Source organism: Melospiza melodia, chromosome 1 (assembly GCF_035770615.1).
Source record: "Melospiza melodia melodia isolate bMelMel2 chromosome 1, bMelMel2.pri, whole genome shotgun sequence".
Taxonomy (NCBI): Eukaryota; Metazoa; Chordata; class Aves; order Passeriformes; family Passerellidae; genus Melospiza; species Melospiza melodia.
Window position 1 is genome coordinate 104,491,490 of NC_086194.1, and position 18,608 is coordinate 104,510,097.

Consider the following 18,608-nt stretch of genomic DNA (forward strand, 5'->3'; position numbering starts at 1 on the left):
AGTTAAGAGAGAACATGACATGCTGATGACATAATTGGAATTCAATGTCTCACTTTCTACTCTCAAGTTATTCATCTCTTATTTTTTAATGCATTATTATTTTATTGAAAGTTCTCAGGTGTTCAAAGTATTTTCTCTTCTACTTCACAGACATTACTATTTTCCTCCAATGAAAAAGAAAAGGCAATTATATCTATGAGCAGCAATTAAAATATTTGCACGTGTTGGACATAATTCTTTTATCTAATCTGCATTGATTTAATCCCCTTGGATTTAAGACTTCATCCTCAAATCTTTGAAAAGAGTGCAAAGGTTTCAATTGACTTCAGCGGAGCTTTTGCCTGTTAAAGTACAGATGGCTGTCTCCAAGGAGAACAAGATAAAATCATACTGAATATCAAATATTTACATTGGTCAATGGAAAGGAATTGGCATCACAGTACACTGACTAAAGTAATTTTGATTGTGGTGTCCAGTCCCATCACAATCATATCACCTAGCTGCATCTAGAGAAGAAACCCAAAGTGCTTATTGAGGAGATCCAAAGGAGAGATTCCTCATTAACTTTTACTAATAATTCAGTTCTCTTCAAGCTACTTAGAGGCCTAAGGAGACAAGTACATATTTAAAATAAAAAAGGTGCACCATGAGTGGAAAAACAAGAAAATTTCAGGGCTGAACAAATTCCAGATGCTTTGCCAACAGTTCTGCATTGTCTGTCCAATACTGATCTATTCAAGGCCTAATATTTAGGCAGTGGTGGTCTGCCTTAGAAGCTACGAGAAGTAGTTGACATTTAGGAGAGTAAGTCAACAGAACAAGTATTGGGAAGAATCCTTTCTAGTCAACTCTAATAAAAGAAGTCTCCTAAGAGAATTTTAACATTTAAAGATCAGCTTGAAGAAACACTTCAGGCACAGCAGACTAATAAAAATACTATTTTGTAAAATATTTACTGTGCTATGAAAGTAGTAAAAATATCACATGAAACTGAAAGTTATGAAGTTTTGCTTTAACCAGTTCAAGGGAGGAAAAGGAATTATTTTCAAAAGTAAACCATGCATGAAGCAAAAGAACGATTTGATTATTTCTAGGAAAAATGGAAAACATTAGTTAGATCATCTTCAACATGTAAAGCTGGCTCCTGCCTTTAAAAGTTAATCAGTGTGGGTATTTATGTTGGTAAACCCCCACTTTCTTTAAGGTGTTTGAAAACCTAAACGCAGTATTGAACATTGCACTACAGTTCCATTTCTCTTACCCCTGGCATAATGATCTTCTCAATGTCCTTAAAGACATCCTCAAAGCTCTCAGGATCTTGGGGTGCACAGTCTGCAACGAGGGGCCGTAGGTACCCTGGTTCCACATCTGGGAACACCTGGCGTTTCTCTATCTTCTCCAGGTAATCCGCCACATAGTCCACCATCTCCTTCCCTCTCTTGCGGAATTCTGCAGCATCCATGGGTAATGGAGTTTAGGGCTTATTCTCGGAAAAACACCTGAAAAGAAAGAGAAAAAAGAACCATTTTTGAAAGAGAATTTTACTAGTTTTAAACCTGTTATTCATATGATTTATAGGAAGACTCAGATGGTCATGATATGAGTAAATTAGATTATTACACATAGACAATAAGTTTAGCACAGAAGAACAGTAGAAGCACATTGATAAAGATTCAAAAATTACAGATTTATTTCCTACAGCTGCTGCTTGACACAAGGATGTCCAATGTTAAGTAGCACATAATCAACTCCCTCCTGCCTTATGGAGAATAAGTATAAGAAAATACCTGTCTGTGTGTCTCTATTATAATTTGTAATAACAAACTATAATAATCACAGTTATCACAGTGATCCACTGTGCTGCCCTGTCATTTTATCTGCTTCTCAACTCCTGTCTTGTCTCAAGATCTAGCTTCTTTACTCTTTAACTGTAAATGCACATGCTTTGTCATCTACAAAATTTTGTTTCTTAGTGAGGTTTCAAAAAGAATTCACTTCAAGTTGGTCTGTACTGTGTTTTGCAGGAGAATGTGAGGAAGCTCTGTCTGGGGCTGTCCATATTTCTAAGATGTTGGGCTGCAGCTCCAGGGGTTATTTGAGATAGGCAGGTTGTGTGAGCACACCCAAGGTGATACACGGCTCAGCTGAGAGGAGCTGGAGTTCGCCTGCAAAGTGCTCTGCAAACATAAATTCATGATATAACATTAATATAGTGCCTGCTCCTGCCACCCTGGACCATTCAATTTTATTACTCTTGAGTACTCAGTGAATATATGGCTGAAACTTTTTATCCACTGAGTACCAAAAAAGTGTCCACGAGTCCTGATATGCTGACATTGAGGGATCTTGTTCCTTGGAATCTGGTCAGAAGATTGATAAGAGAGAAAAGAATTTTCACTGCTGGTCTCAAGAACTATTGTGCTTAGCTCACACACCTGTAGATCTTCGCTTTGTAAGGAAATAATTATATTAAGCACAATGTGAATATTAGATAAGCAGGAGACAATTTTTCAGATATCAAGTATTTGTGATAATGATTTCTAACTGAGGACATAATTTTGAGAAAAGAGAACCTCCTGGGCTTTATTACATTTGAATTAGTACCGCAACATCACAAGAGAAAGACATTACCAAGCACTGTCTTAGACACATCTCTGCTGCTACAAACAGGGGATCTGGAATTTGTGTGGAGCAGCTGCTGCTTTTATTTAAGAAGGCAGGGTGGTGCTGCAGGTCACGAAACACTTGGGAGAGCAAGGATCTGCACAGTAGGGACTTTTAAATGCCCAGAGATGGTTGCTCCTGTTGCTATTTCACTAGAGTTTTATAGAGTATTCTCTATAATCATCATGAAAGCGTTTATTTGGCTCTGTCTCTACCTTTCATAAAGGGGTATTAGGACCTCATATCTTGCCACTTAGTTGCTGGAAATACATTACCAGTGGTCATTACAGTCCTAGAATGTGCAGTGAGCAGCTTTGTGTGTCAACTGCCTTTTGAAAACCTGTGTTTAAGCAGGCAGTTTTGTTTCTGCTCCTTTAAAATCAGGATGATTCAATTTCTCCCATACCCCCTAAATCTTACCTGCATTTTCATTCAACACATCTTTGTTCATCATTCAAAATTTTAACAAATTGTCTAAAGAAATCAGCATGAACTGCAGCAAACAATATGCATTTCTGTGGTAGCAATCTATTTACACATCAAGGCTCTCTTCTTTGGTTTAGATATTTTTTTGCCAGAAGAAATCTAAATACTGTACTGTTGAACTTCTTTTTCAACGCAGTCTAACTTAACTCTTAAGTCATGCTATTATTATTTATTTTATGCTACTTCATTCATGGGTTCCTTGCTATAGCATGCCCTAAAGAACTTGAATCAGGTGATCTGTTATTTTTTCCACTGGTTTTGGAGAAGAAAGCTATGAAAAAAAGAATTTAACAAATTAGTGGGAGATGCCTGAGACTGAACTGACTCAGAGCATGAGGACTGGTGTTCCCAGCACTGTGCTGTTGCTCACCAGTGTGCTACAGCTATTCCTACAGACCTTTACACACGGATCATATCACCTATCTCATTCCACATCTGTGGCTCCAGTGAGCCCCAAGCACAGCAGGTAAGAGCATCACTGCGTAAGAGCATCACTACACTACTCCCCAGCTTTACTTGGTAGTAATCAAATAAAAGGGACCACTTAACATAAAAACTTCTGTGGATCACATGGTATTTTCCTAAAATACAAATCAAATGGCATAAATTAAATCATATTGTGTGTAAGCTCAGCACAGCTCACAAACACACAGAAAAAAAGAATTTACTTTATCATATTACCAGAAGATACATGATATGTTTTATAGGTTGTGACATTTACATCAACTTGTTGCTACACAGTATGCTGATATTGTTATTTTTATTATTAGAAATTAGGACAAAGTTCTTTTAGGATATCAGGATAAGCAAATAAAATATTATATCTAAAAATCAGATACACATTCTGTGGGTGTAGTCTATTGCTATGGAACTCAATTTGACGAACTACACATTTTGTCTAATCACGAAGACCTTGCTTGTAATTGTGTAACTTCTTCCCAAGAATGGGAGGTTCATTGGCTCATCCTAGCATTGTTTTGGCTGCACTGCTTCTGTCATTAATCACTGTTGCAATAGCAAAATTCAGGTAGAGAATTAAATTACAGGGGAAACCCACTGTTTTGCATGGAAGTAACTGAACCTGGAAGCTTAAATGTTCAGATTTGAAGGTTGAATCTTTCATCTCAAACGTGCTATAGTGGTTACACTGTTATAAATTGATACGAACTAATATTTACTTAATCTCTAATACTCTTACAGTGCAGTGAAGTACGTCAAACTGCTTCAATCTGAAGCAAAGTATTTAACCCTTCTTTCCTCCAAAGGCAATACAAAGAAATTAAAAATCTGATTTTTTCTATTCATGCATTTCCTTCCTAAAACCCCCTACCTACAGTAATATATGCTTCTCATGGGGGAACTGTGAAGGCATACTCCTTGCAGGAACACCGTGGTCATCCTGTTCACTTCCTATGTTATATCTGTTCCTCTGTGAGTGACAAGACCCACTTACCCTTTCATGCCTATTTTTATTCTCTTCCTGAACTGTTTGCTACTGATTTCACTTCACTGCTTCAAAGTACTACTTGCTATGGAAGCCATTTCCAGCAGGCAACTGTAATGCTCACTAGTGAGTACTATCAAAATGCAAATTACTGAATTAAGTAATTTGCATTTTCTCTACCAGTACAGAATATCTCTACTTGCACGCACATCAAGCTCATGTACAATGCAACAACATAATGAATAGGGAGAGACCTTCCCTCTATGCCAGTGTATTTTTAAAATATAGAGATTTTCTAAGAAGCAAAATACTTCAGAGAACTCAGGCCTTATGGTTTAAAATGAAAATGCTGTTTGAGAGAATCTGTACTTCCTGAAGGGATGAGTGTTACAGTCTGCATGCAGTCAAAATATCCACTTAACTTGAAGGAACTTCAACTGCAAAATAATGCAAGCCAAGTTTCCAAAACTAAAGGGAAATTTCAGATAAACTAAGCCTCTTTCTAAAGTATTTAATAGTGGTATATCTTCTTGAGAAAGTCTCCACACTTTCAGAGATCCCACAGCTCCCAGGATGAGTTTCAGCATATTCACTATCTGGGAGCTAAACCCCAAGTGAGGAGAGACAGCTTCTCAGCAGGTGCCCTGCCTAACTATCAACCTCTGCCACACTGTGAGCAGCCTGTATGCAAACTCATTGACAGCCTCACTCTGATTGATAAAATACAATTTTACCAAACACATATTCTGCCTGAGTACTTTTGTTCCCAGCAAGAATCAATGGCTACTGTCACCACTGCATACTTCTGATCAAATCCTACTTTACTGGAGAAGATTATGTTCTGCTCTAAACTGCAGGTAAAACCAAGAAAAAAACATGTTAAACCTTAAATTATATCAGTGTATCTTTTTTTACTTGTTCATATATAAACTCCTTGGTCTTTGATTTTGCTGTAATTTGTCAGAGGACAAGTACACTACACAGTCTAAAGCTGACATATCCTTTGTTGCTTTTTTAAAAACTACTCCTACTCCACAGCACTGAAATACAGACACATTTTATTTTACTGAAGTTACTGAAAATTATTGTTAGTCTTTAGATTGCATATGTTCATTTGCCAGCAATTTTCTACTTTATCTGAAACTGAACCCTACAAATGAGTAGCTTATACACAAGTAATTACTAAAGATATTTATAGGTATAGTATTTTCTTGGTAACATTCAGCTCATTCATTATTTCTGTTAAAAGGCATTGTCTATGATTTCAGAATCTGGGTGAGTTTTTTCATATTTACTAAATATGAATGTAAAATATATCTAAATGCTACCAGGAAATTCATTATGAGAAGGAAAAAGAGAAAAAAGATGAAAAAGCAGAAAAAAAGAGGGAAAAGGCAAAAGAAGAGCAAATGAGGAGAGACGTATATTTGATACATTAAAATTTTATGTCTCCCTCTTCTCCAGCTGATCAAATTAAAATAAACAACAGCTAACAAAATAAAATCTTTTAGCAGCTCCTGTTTATGAATGCAGACAGGAAGAATGCATAGACACATTAATAGCACCTAAAACTTTACTTTTTTTGAGCAAATACAGCTATAACTGGGTCTCTTTCCAATATATGAGTCAAGTGCACTTTCTATTCTGATTGTTGCAGACCAAAATGTAATTTAAGGGCTGATGGTGTTTCAGTGACACCACCAAAGCCACGAGAACTTCCTGCTGCTGAACCCAGCTGAAGGCTTTTGCAGCTGTTGCCACTGTTAAGCTGAACTTCCCCTGCTGGCAATAGGATATTGCCAGAAAAAGAGCCAAAGGATGAATTTTACTTCAGCACAGGTAAAAAGGAACTGGATCTACACCGTACTTCTACCTTTGCACAAGTCAAGAATTAAGAGTATATTATAACCTCTACATTTTATTTAAATAATTACATTTTCCAGAAGTTGCTGGCTGTATTCATTTACTGTCACTGGCACAGTGTCTGCAACCTCATAATGTTCCCTGCTGAGGTCTTAGTACTGTGATGGGAAAGGGTTATTTCTGAGGAAAACATCACCCTAAAAAAGTCATGCATTTAATTTATCTTGAAATTTTATTATTCAGAATATTAGGCAGAGAATTTCTCAAGTTCTGCTTGGTTATTGCAAGCACTGCTGTACTTGGAAAGACAAGGTACAAACTTTTGTATACATGGGACTCTACATAAATGCATATAAACAGTTACAGCTGACACACATCAGATGTAAAAAAGAGCAAACACAACACAATAGGTGTACACTAGATTGTGCAAACTTAGAATAAAAATAAATGTTATTATTGTTATCATCATCCCTAAAATAACACAAGCGGTCTGTTTCCCACTCTCCATAACCAATTGTTGCATTAATCCAAATGTACCCACTTCAATTTAATAACCATAAAGACTTGAGGACAAAGAATGCTACTTACAGCAAGTTGGTAAGGTTTTTGCTTCTCCCCTGCCCTTCTCACTGCCCTCCTTTGCTCCTCAGTGGCAGCTACAAAGCGGAGAGGACGCAGTTGCCAGCATATATAGGCAGAGTATCCATGTCCCTTCAGCCTATCACAGCCACGGGCTTTGCACTGAACGTGCAGCAGCAGCAGCAGCAGCAGCAGCAGCAGCATCTCCCCCTCCCGCAGCTCCTCCAAACACAGCTCGCAAAGGAGGCTCCCTGAAAGGCAGCGGGATCCCACCGAGAAACGGCCCTTGCCAGGTTAACTCTGCAGGGCCCTGTGTGCTCTTCCAGGGGCTCCATGCACAAGTTCATGAGCAGAGTGTGTCAGATCACACGCTCCCCGTCCGTGCTGCACGCTCCGGGACATTTCTGCTGAGGCTGCTGCGGTAACAGCAAATGCTTTGATTTGCTTCTGTGAAATATTATTGCCACGAAAGAAGCACAAATATGGTCAAAGTACCACTCAAGTGACTGCAAGCTCAGGTATATAGCTGTGGAATAAACATCACCAGATAAGCTTTACCCAACTTTTCCCTGTTTCTCTCTTTGATCATATGTACACTTAAAAGCAATTCTAAAAGTGTGTAAGATTTGTTTTCCTATTCTAAAACTTTTATATGGAGCTCTCCTTCCGAGATGAATCCAGGGGATGTCCTGTCATTTTTATTTCAGTCAAGTTTATCTAAAAAAAAATACTATCAGCATTTCATAGTCCTAAAGAGCTCACAGCCAGGTAGTGTAGCAGATTTGGGATGGTCATTGCTCTTGCACTCTCCAGTCCATTGCAGTATTATCACAGCCAACATTTTTGTGAAGGAGGAAAAAGTCACAGTTTTTAAAACTGTTATGGCTCTTCTAATGTTACAAGAACAATGACAACTCTGCTACAATTCTGGAAGAGCCTTTTCAAAATGAAACCAGTACCTAAACTTCCCAGGTGAGCTTTCTGGTGTCATTGCAGTTGTTGTGCCAGATGTTATTCTGTGATCTGACTTACATTTCCAATGCCTGGGTTGGCTGCTGTAATCATTAGTTCTTCAATTTTGAAAAGCATCAAGAAATCCCAGAGTCAGCTGCCACAGCATCCGAGATGTCTTCCACCTCAAAGAAACTCCTGAGTTCACAGAGCCACAAACTCAATACACTGGTACCCCACAGGAAAACAGGTGTTTTGGAGACTTTTCCTATATATTTCTTTCTTCCCAAATTTGACTGAAAAGGCTGAAAATTCAAAATTTGTTGTGAGGGCATAAAGAGATGCAAAAATTGAAGTTGTCCTTAGTAAACTTAAAGAGAACTGAAATTTTACTTCAATGTTTGATCCAAATGGCTTGCAAAAGATAAATAACTTTCAAAGGAAATTAAAAATCGAAATTAAAATTAAGATTGGAGTATTAAAATGCTGGTTTCATCAGTGTTGAAATACAGCCTCAAAGTCACCTGATGTGTTTTTATTTCTCTGCTGTACCTGTAAAGCTTGCTATGAAGAGGCCACGGTTGCATTTTCCATTAAAATATTTCTTTTTGTTATTTCTCAGGAAGAAAAAGGAAATGAAGTGTGGAGGTACAACAGGCAAGTTGGAAAAGGGGAATTAAATGCCCTTCTAAAAATCATGTTCCATGTCTCTTCTATAATTTAGAAATTCTTCTGGCTCGTACTAGTTTTATAATTCTCACCATCAACTGCTGGCAATAAACAAATCTTTGTTTAACAGAATCTTTCTGTGGTGGACAAAAGGAAGATCACTAAGCTTTCTATCACAAGTTCTGGCTAAGTCAGACCCAATGATTTTATTCCGGACCCTTCAGACTGCTCCTTCTTTCACAGAGAGAGAACAACTTCGTTTACTACTGAAACACAACAAATAGAGATCCCCTCTTTAGTGCCAAACTGTTCCAAAATTCAGGATACCAGTGTGTGAGAAATAAAAGATAATCTTAAAAGGTTTAAAGGCTGGGGCTTATTGGTAAGCACCCAACAGACCTATTATTCACAGCTAACATGAGACAAGCTTCAATATGTTTTTGCACATGGAAGTCAACTGTGATGATGATACCTAAATGATGCTGTGTCCATGCAGTAATAGCATCAATTCATTACCACCACTGAAGCCTTTGGTTTGCAAACGAGGTGGGGGAAAGGCTGTGTTTGAACAGGAGGCTCCAGTACAGCACCAGAAATGAAGCAGACAACGTGATATCAGTCACTGCAGTCCCACTGTCCGTCCTTATGCAAAGACATAGATCAAAGCAGAGGGATTAAACAGTTTGTACCCACTTTCTAACAGCTTTCACCTCTTCCATGACTGTACAGTGCAGGTTAGAAATGAAAAGGCAGTTTCCTCTGGCTTTTAGTCCAGTCATGATTAGATGGCTCTACTCCAAACTTTGCTTTTCCCTCACCTAAACAGCCTGACACTCTTCTCATGCCAGCCTCATGGTGTGGGTCTAGGTACTAAATTTTATGATGTGTTTGGGCTGTAGTTCACTGAGCCTAACATTATTTGAAAAAACCTGTTCTGTGCTATAACATGAAGGGCTTTAAATTGACTCAGATATGCTCAATATCTTAGACACTGAGAAAATAATTTGAAGCAATTAATTAGGGATCTAGCACAATGTTCATGCCTGTTTTCCACATTTGATGTCAAAGGAACAGACACTGTTGCCTATGTGTAAAAAACCCCACTGGTTTGTTGTATTTGGTTTACTCTATGTCTGTAGTTTAAGGATGATATTTGGAGACTGCAGGCCTTTTTTCCAGTTTTCCTTGCAGCTGCTCCCTCAAAAAGAGAACAGTAGTAGAACCCCATCTTTGTCTTTCTTTTTTCCCCCCAGCATATTCTTCCATTAATGTAAAAATACTAGTTACAGGAAATTATCTATGAGAAGGTAAAAGAAATACGAACAAGTTAGAATGGAATGAAAAATCCTTTTATGTTCCATAAACAAGGTCCAAATCTGCATAAGCACGAAGATGAGACAAGAAAGAAGAGAGTATTTTGGATAAAATGTGCAACTAACAATTTTCTAATTAAAACAAAAGGGTGTATTTCCTTTGGAAGAAAGTAAGAATTAAATGAAGCATTCCAACACAAATACATGGATTACTGTCAGCGTATGAGGATAAAACCTAAGTCTCCTGCAGAACATAAGTAGACTTTGCAACAGATTAGCCAGGAGATGAATCTGAGACAGGGCTGACAAACTGGGAAAGTAACTATCCTCTTTTTTCATAAATATTTTATGTGTGACTTGTTTTCCCTGTTCAGTATCTATTGCTGGTTGTGTGAACATGTGAAGGTAAACCAAAGAAGGAAAAAAGGAACTGCTAACGAAGTGAACATGGACACAGACTCACACACACAGTTTCAGAGGAGTTAATGTACCATTTGCTGGTTCAAAGCAGCCTGAGCATATTACTCTTATGGAAGCAAGCCTACAGAAAAGAGAGGTTGTGATGAACTGAAAAAGTGTCAACAGAAAAACTGACAGGCTGTGAAGAGTCACAGAGACAGTGAGAGCAGGCTGCAATCACAGTAGGCAGACTCTTCCAATACCAAGATAGGAATAGCTTCTGCTGTGAGCTGAGATGTGCTTACCTAGGGGCGTAGGCACTGCCAGGGCACTCGTCCAGCCATGTATTGCTCACAGAAAGAATGTTCTCAAGCATTGACTATTGTCAGCTTCACAGAAGCTGTGGCTGACAGATGAACTGCTATGAGGCCTTAAATGTGCTGTGAAGCCCTCTTGTTAGAAAAGCAAGTTAACAGTTAGTTTATGAATGGAATAACCCCTGTGAGGATGAAAAGACAGACCCAGATGAGGCATGAGGAACAAAGATGGCTTGAGGGAACACAATGCAGCGCTTGTTTTTGAGCAAGTGATTTGTTAGGATCACTGTTTACAAAAATGTCCAAGAACACACAGTGCTTGGTTGAGAAGGTATTTTTATTTATTTATTTATTATTTATTATAATCACTGACTGTGATTAACCCTTTGTCACAAGGGCCATGCACTCGAGATAAGCTTGGAAGAGCATTTGCTACCACTGTAAGATGTGAGTCATTCTTGAAAGGATGAGAACATCACTAGTCTCTTCATCAAGAGCGTGTTGGTGCCCAGTTGTCTGAGATTACAGTAAGTGCTATGGCAAGGGATCAGACCAGTGTTTCTTGCTGTACATCCCTGTCAGCTTTTCTACAAAGGTGTCTTTGGCTCCTCTTCATTCTGTGCAAACACATGCATCTTTCCAGAAAAGACCAATGCAAAGCTTCAGGAAATTTTATGTTTAGTAGAACACATTGGAGAAGTTCATGGAGGACTGTCTCCTGTGGGAGGGACCCCATGCTGGAGCAGGGGAGGACTCCTCTACCTCAGCAGTGGGAGAAACAACCTGTGATGAACTGACCATAAACCCCATTCCTTGTCTCCCATCACTGCTGGGGAAGGAGGAGGTAGAGTTTGGGAAAGGCTGGCAAGTGTTTTAAAGACTTATTTTACTTCTCATTATCCTGCTTTGATTTTGTTAGTAATAAAATCAATTAATATGCCAAATTCGAGCCTGTTTTGCTCATCATGACATTCGATGAATGCCCTCCCCCAGTCCTTATCTCAACCCAGGAACCCTTGGTTACATTTTCCTTCCCCTGTCCAGCTGTGGAGAGGAGAGACAGAAAGGTTTTTGTGGGTGCTGGCATCCAGCCAGGGTCAACCCACTACACACATATCCCAAAATGAGAGCACTGGAAAAACTGAATGGTAACCAGATCTCCCACATGCACAGGGTCTCCCTGGTCATGGACACACATTCACAGCTGAAACAATGAGTAAGGTAATATTTGCTCCCTTCTGCTCTGGGTTGTTCTCTTCACCTCAGGGCTGGGAGTGATATATGTACAAAGCCCACCTGCCTGATTGCAGGAAGATGCACTTGCACTAAGATGAGTCTTTCCATTGAGCCATGTGCCCCTGCTCCTGACTCCTGCTAACATGGTTGGCATAACCAACACCATTTTCTTAGACAAACAGTCATAGCATGTAAGCATGCTGGTCACATATCACCTCCTCTTTTCCCCTTTTCAACACTGTAGTTGCCACCAAGATGTGATGACCCCCATCACAGAACAGCCAGATCCCCCTGTCAGCATTATGAAAAAACTATTTGCCCCACAAGATTACTACCAGGCTGTGGTGACACCAGATCTGGAATACAGAAATGCAACACTACATGAGATACTGCCTATAAAATCAAAAAGCAAAACCTGGGGTCCCCCACTGGTCTGGGACACAGCCACTGCTGTCTTCTTCCTCTGAAGATGGAGTGAATCATGTTCTCCTGGGTAAAGTCTGAGTCCACATTATGATTATTGTATCATGCACCAATTACCAAGAATTTTAAATAATCTGCAGAGGGTCCAAGTGACTAAAAGTGTAGTTATTAAAGACTCTAGATAGTAAGAAAGCTACACTCATTACTAGAAAGTTTGCTTAGCTGAAAGCATAAGTCATAAGAACTGTGCAATAAACGATACTAAATCCTAAAAATTGTAGGTAACAATAAACTATCCTGAAAATTAAGTATTTGATTGTAGTAATAAAGGTCTAATTTACCTAAAATCCTGTGGCAAATTATCATTCTGCCAAGGATCCCTAAAAGAATCTGCCTGTCCCTGTGACATTAGGTGACAGAGCCACCAAGTGTTCACATGCTCCATCCTGCCAACTCCACAAGAACTGCAATCATCTCCAGCTAGGAGGGAAAACAGTGAGCCAGGAGGATAACAGCTTAAGCTGCTGCAGGTAGCTTCACCACAGTGCCGCCAGCCATCTCCCCACTCAGAACTGCTTGCCATCTGTTCTCCTTATGATCTTGTTCACTTCCACACCTCAGATAATCACAGCTTCCACATTATCATTAGGAGAGACAGGCTCTCATTTAGCCAGGATTTACTGGCAGAGACAGGCAGTTAAATAAGAAGGACAGTCAATGTATTCATTACATTTGTATGCAGAGGCCTTAGTTCAAGCTCCTGCTTTCAAGTACAGATGCAAGCCTTTGCCATATGCTGTGAAATGCTGGGTAAGTTCTGAGAGGAATTTTCCATAAAATATTTTGCTAGAAAGGGTTGTTCTCTTCCAGCTTATTTTTCTGTGCTACCACGTTTGGCTCCAGCTGGATTTGGAATCTAAACAGCCTAAATCTAGGCCAGGTTTAAAGTGGCAGCACCCTCTGTCAAAACTCTGGCAGTGTTTGTCTCTGGTCAGAGGCACAAAGTTTGAACCTCTGTGTGTTGAGGTCAGATGGAGCCAGTCTAGAGGCAGACAGTTTTCACACCAGTCTGATATTCTGCAGAATTCTCTAAAAGACAGTGTAGAAAAGTTTTGGAAATTTTGAGATTTCTGTTTTCTTCCTTCCTGGTAACTCTTAAAAAAGCACTCTCTTATTAAGTGATCTTGTTCTTTGTAGTCATAGGAGACATCTCTTCCACTCTAACACCAGGCTAACTTTTGTCAGTAGGAAGTGGTTAAGAAATATAATTTTTCACTGCTTTTCAGTGCTCAGAGAACACAGAATGGTGTGAAATTATGCTTAGGGAAGGAGAATCACTGCCACATTTTATGTTACATACATTGCAAAATATAATGAAGCAAGACAACTTACCTGCCCATAGCATCTGCTGAATTCTAGGGGATATTTTCAATTTCTCTCTTTCAACAACACATCAGTCTCAACTTATTGCTGTTGCCCATTGAAGCAAAAAGTAAGAAAACAGCTATGTATCTACATTCTCTGACTTGAGAATGATTTAAAAGCAGTTAAAATTTTACATTAGTTGCTAATTTTCTTTCTTAATATGTATGTTCAACATGTAAAATCACACTAATCTTTCATCAAAATTATAATTTATTTACTTTATCTTACACAATAACAAACTCATACAACCCAGGTCTACATTTTATGTGACTGTAGTCTTCAAGAAGAATAATTGTGGAAATTAATTTACTATATACATATATATATAAAAAGCCTAACTCAAGATTCTTCAGCTGTGAGTACAACACGTATCAACCACATTCCAATCCTACAACACTGCTAAGAGAAAAAACTCAAAGCTGTGTTAAACAAAGGATTAATTACATGATCTCCTTACTTCCCTTTCACTGAAAAATAAAATCCAATGAGAGACAGTGTTACACTATACTCAATGGATACTTACAAAGAAGAGCTGGTTTCTACCAATGCTAGAATAGTAAGCTGTCACAAAAAGCCTGGCAGTATTTCTGGATGCCCAAGACAATACAGTTCTCTTCAGCTCTGCAGCTTTCAGCTCTGCTGGCTGCCACTGCTGCTATCCAGGAAGATAAGCTGTAAAACTGTGATGACCAGGTGACCAGAAGCATCCTCAACTAGCATGTGGAAGAAGATTGGGAAATAAGGGATCCAGAACCTGTGCTAAGACTCAGAACATTTGCTATTCTGCCTGTTGAATTTGAAATAGAGATAGGTGGAGCTGTGGGTTTTCTTATAGTGAAGCTCTTCACATCCTCACCAAGCATCAAAAATCAATTTTTTTGTAGTGAAAAATGGGCTGAATATTGTGCCTTGGATCAAATGGGAGTGTAGAGGCACTGTGCAGTGAACAAGGGAATGATGTCCAAATTACAGCAGAGGACACAACTTCCTGTACTCACAGCTCAGTTACACTCCATCATCTATTTCATATTTCTCTTTATGTTTGTCCTGTTAAACATCTATTGAATAAGCCATTCATGTTCATAACACTTCCTGTTTGGTTGTAAAAATAACCTTCCCTCTCTTTTTCAAATAAATGAATGGTGCTCCCATGTCTATGTTTGCACTGTTTTCCTTCCAGTTTCCTTTAACAGGTACTTTTCTTCAGCAAAATAATGTTTTAGCCTGCTTTGGATACAATAAATTTTGATTCATCATCTTAGCAATTTCAAAACATTTCCACTACTTATCAGAGGCTTCTGTTGCTAAAGTAACTATGAGTTGTCTGTAGGAACTGCATTTTTTTTTAAAAACCCTAATCCTCTCCTGAAAACAAGTACTGGATTCACTTCTAACATGGAGTTGTGCTGAGCAGTAGAAACCACAAAAAGATGACAAATCAAAACCTGGCAGCAAGGTCAGCTGTACTAGATGTGATAATCTTTGTGTTGTAATTATGTTGTAACAACATGATGTAATAACATTCAAAACTTCAGAATAGCAAACACCTTTCCTTGCACAACTTTTTTTTTGTAATTTGTGTACCAAACGTGCATACACTAAAAATAAATACTTGAATGTAATTTCCAGCAAATAGCCTCCACAGCCTTGTTCTTGTGATGGAACCTGACCCTTAAAACAAGCAAGATAAATTTAAAATGTGTCAATATGCTCTTCCCAGTAAAACAGTATAAACAAGTCTATAGGTTCACCAAAGAACCTGCATATCAAGATTATTTTAAGTTTCAAAATCAATGAAATATTCAAATTAGGGATGATTTTCTAAATAAAATGGTAACCAAAAGGTGCTTTTTTAACAGCCACTATCAAAAGCAGGAGAAATAAGAACAGGTAAGAAAGAAGGTACTAACATACAGTACTCATTGATCTGTAATAACATCTTTTATTTTGTAATATTAGTAACATTGGCTTCCCTATACCACCTTTAATATTTCATTCCTTCTGCCAGCTATGAAATTTTGACCAAATTTAATGTGCTTTTAAAATGACTATTCATAAAGAGGTATTACATAAAAAATCGTTGCTCCAAAAGTGTGCAATGTATTTTTAAGAAATATATATTCAAAATATAAGAAATCTGCTCTTGAAAAATTAGAAAAACACTGTCCAAAGGAATCTTCAAAATAAAGCAAAAACTGTAGCAAAGAAGACTGACATTTTCTGTCTTATTTTCTTTTTAACCTTGAAAGGAAACATGAGAAAGCCACAGCAGTAGCAAATGAGTGAGTTCACCACTCAATCTTAAAGTCATTTAAGGACTAGTATGCAATTAAGTAATTACTGGGCTGAACAGAACAGCAGTCAACATGGTAACAAATTACTGCAATGGTAAAAAAAAAAAATATTTTTTTTAGAGAAAGGAAAATTAGACAAAAAAATATTTGCATCTCAGATTTTTGGCTCTAGCAAGAATGGAAATCACCCAAAGGCAGGAACAGACTCATTAGGATGTACAATAGAAATGTGTATCAATAACCTTGAAAAGGAGGAGGCAGAGGTAGGCGTAAGAACAACCCAGGGCATGAATTCACACAACAGTTGTGTGCCGTGGGCAGATATTCTTGAGATCAGCCTTCTAACTAGCTGAGCTGCTGATGCAGCTACAGAGAATCCTCACACTTACATACAATCCTAATAATGCATTCTATTTTTTGTGCCTTATCTTTCATTAGCACAAAACACATTTACAAGGCTCTGGGTTTTACCTTTTGAATATAAAATTTTCATTATAAGAAATGCCATTTTCAGCAGCCTAGCACAATAACAGGTCCCTATCCTGGCAGGCCTCAGGATGTGGTCCTGCAATACTTGCTCAGGAATCAACACCTTTGTGCCTGGTCCCCAGGCACCCAAGGAGAATGGCACAATATGGGCCCATTTAAGAGCTGGCAGGGCAGGCAAACCAGGAGACAAGTCTTTGCCTCCGTGAGCAGTGCCAAGGAAAAAATCTTGCCATGTGCAAGGCAACAGAAAACAGGAGAGAGAGCGTGTGAGGCACCTGTCATGTTAGCAACCAGCAAAAGAAGGACTTCTGAGGGTCAGAAAAGAACTTGTAAGAGAAGCTTGTATATTTTAAGCATGTACCTCTACAGCCACCTGAGTAAAGGCTGCTGTAATTAGCCTCAACAAACAAGGAACCTATGGTTAAATCATTAAATAAATTATAGCTGATGATAAAAAGGAGTATTCTCGGGAAAGATGCCAACATTAAATATAAATTTCCTTGGAAAGAAAAGAAGAGTGAAGAAACAGAAAAATATGCCATAAGAAAGAAGATTAAAATGCTAAAAAAGCATTAAAAAAAGGAAATCACAGCAGTAAGGTGTAAGGTGTGCATCCAGTCAGAGGCTGCTGGTTTTTCCTGCTGGCTCAGGCCAGGGCCCTGCTGCAGGCTGGTGGCTGCCTGGGGATGCCTAGTGGTGCTTTAGCTGGGGTGCAAAATGCTTTTTGTTTGAGTGTGGGCATTCCTCAAAGCTTATGCTGTTATTGTTTCCAAAGCTTCACAAATGCTTTCTATTGCTTAATAGGTTAGTTTGAATGAATCAGCTGAATTGGTTAACTAAGGTGAATGAATACCAAAAAATGTATTTGGTCTCAGGACTTCTATTTCTGAAAAATTATAGTTCTGTATCTACACTTCTTACAAAGTTTGACTTTGTATGCCAGTTTATCATTGGTCCTTAATAATAATAGTGCTAAGTAGTCATGTAGAGGTTTTCATGTTCTCACAATCAAGTATTTCTTCTGATTCTACATTGTGATATTAAATTTTATTTACACATTATTTTGGAAACTTATCGATATGAAGGAATTTTCCTCATAGATTAAGATCATCACTAAGCTGCTTTTAATTATTAAACTTTTACTGTTTAATATGAAGATTAACACCTTCCGAGTTTCTACTTTTCATTAGAAATGTTTTAAAATATACTCTCTAGCCATCATTTCTTTCTTTTCAAAAATCAATTCTTTTGTTCCCTGGATGTTTCCACTTGCAAAGCAAAATCCATAAAATTAGCTGGTCTTTTATACTTGGGCAGAAAATATGATCATCTTATGGAACATCTTCAGTATGTGTCAAAAATCCTGGGCAACAGACCACAGCATCACAGAATGGGTCAGGCTGAAGGGACCATAGTGGTCATCTGGTCCAACCTCCCTGCTCAAACAGGGTCACAGCAGAACAAATGGCACAGCATTGTGTCCAGGTGGTTTATGAATATCTCCAGGGAGGGAGACTGCACAACTCTGGGCACTCTGTCCCAGTGCTCAGTCCCCTGCACAAGAAAGTGCTTTTTCATATTCAGGTGGAACTGCCTGTGCATCAGTTTCTGCTTGTTACCTCTTGTCTTATTGCTGGGTGCCACTGAGAAGGACCTGGATCCATCCTCTTGACACCCTCCTTTCAGATATTTTTAGACATTAATGAGGTGCCCTCTCACTTGTCTCCTCTGAAGACTGAACAGGCCCAGCTCCCTCAGCCTGTCATCACAAGAGAGATATACACAATATTGCTCTTTCTCTTCCACAAATTCTTAGATATTTGTCTTTTATTAGAATACAGGCTTACCCATCATCTCCCATCTCAGACCTCTCACTACCCACCACTACAGCAAGTATTCTTTCTGGTCCGTTCCTTCTGCATCCCAGTTTAACTACAGCTGGAGGTCACAGAGTCCCCTAGTTCAGCTGCCCAAAGTGTATGAAAGTCACAATACCTGGGGGCCTTTACATTGGTGAGATACAAAAACTTGCAGTGAAAGGGTATCATTCCACCAT

General features: G+C 38.6%; 1 protein-coding gene across 3 annotated transcripts in view; it reads right to left on the bottom strand.

Moving 5' to 3' along the window:
* Positions 1-18,608, bottom strand: part of DDC (dopa decarboxylase) — a 70,100-nt gene that overhangs the window by 46,824 nt on the left and 4,668 nt on the right. For 2 of the 3 annotated variants that reach the window (XM_063163307.1, XM_063163288.1), the window contains exon 2: positions 1,262-1,499. In XM_063163307.1, the coding sequence (XP_063019377.1) occupies positions 1,262-1,462 (201 nt within the window). In that variant the 5' untranslated portion in view covers positions 1,463-1,499. Of the gene's footprint in view, positions 1-1,261; positions 1,500-7,045; positions 7,187-18,608 lie in introns of those variants that run through there. The other variant, XM_063163298.1, reaches the window with a different exon arrangement.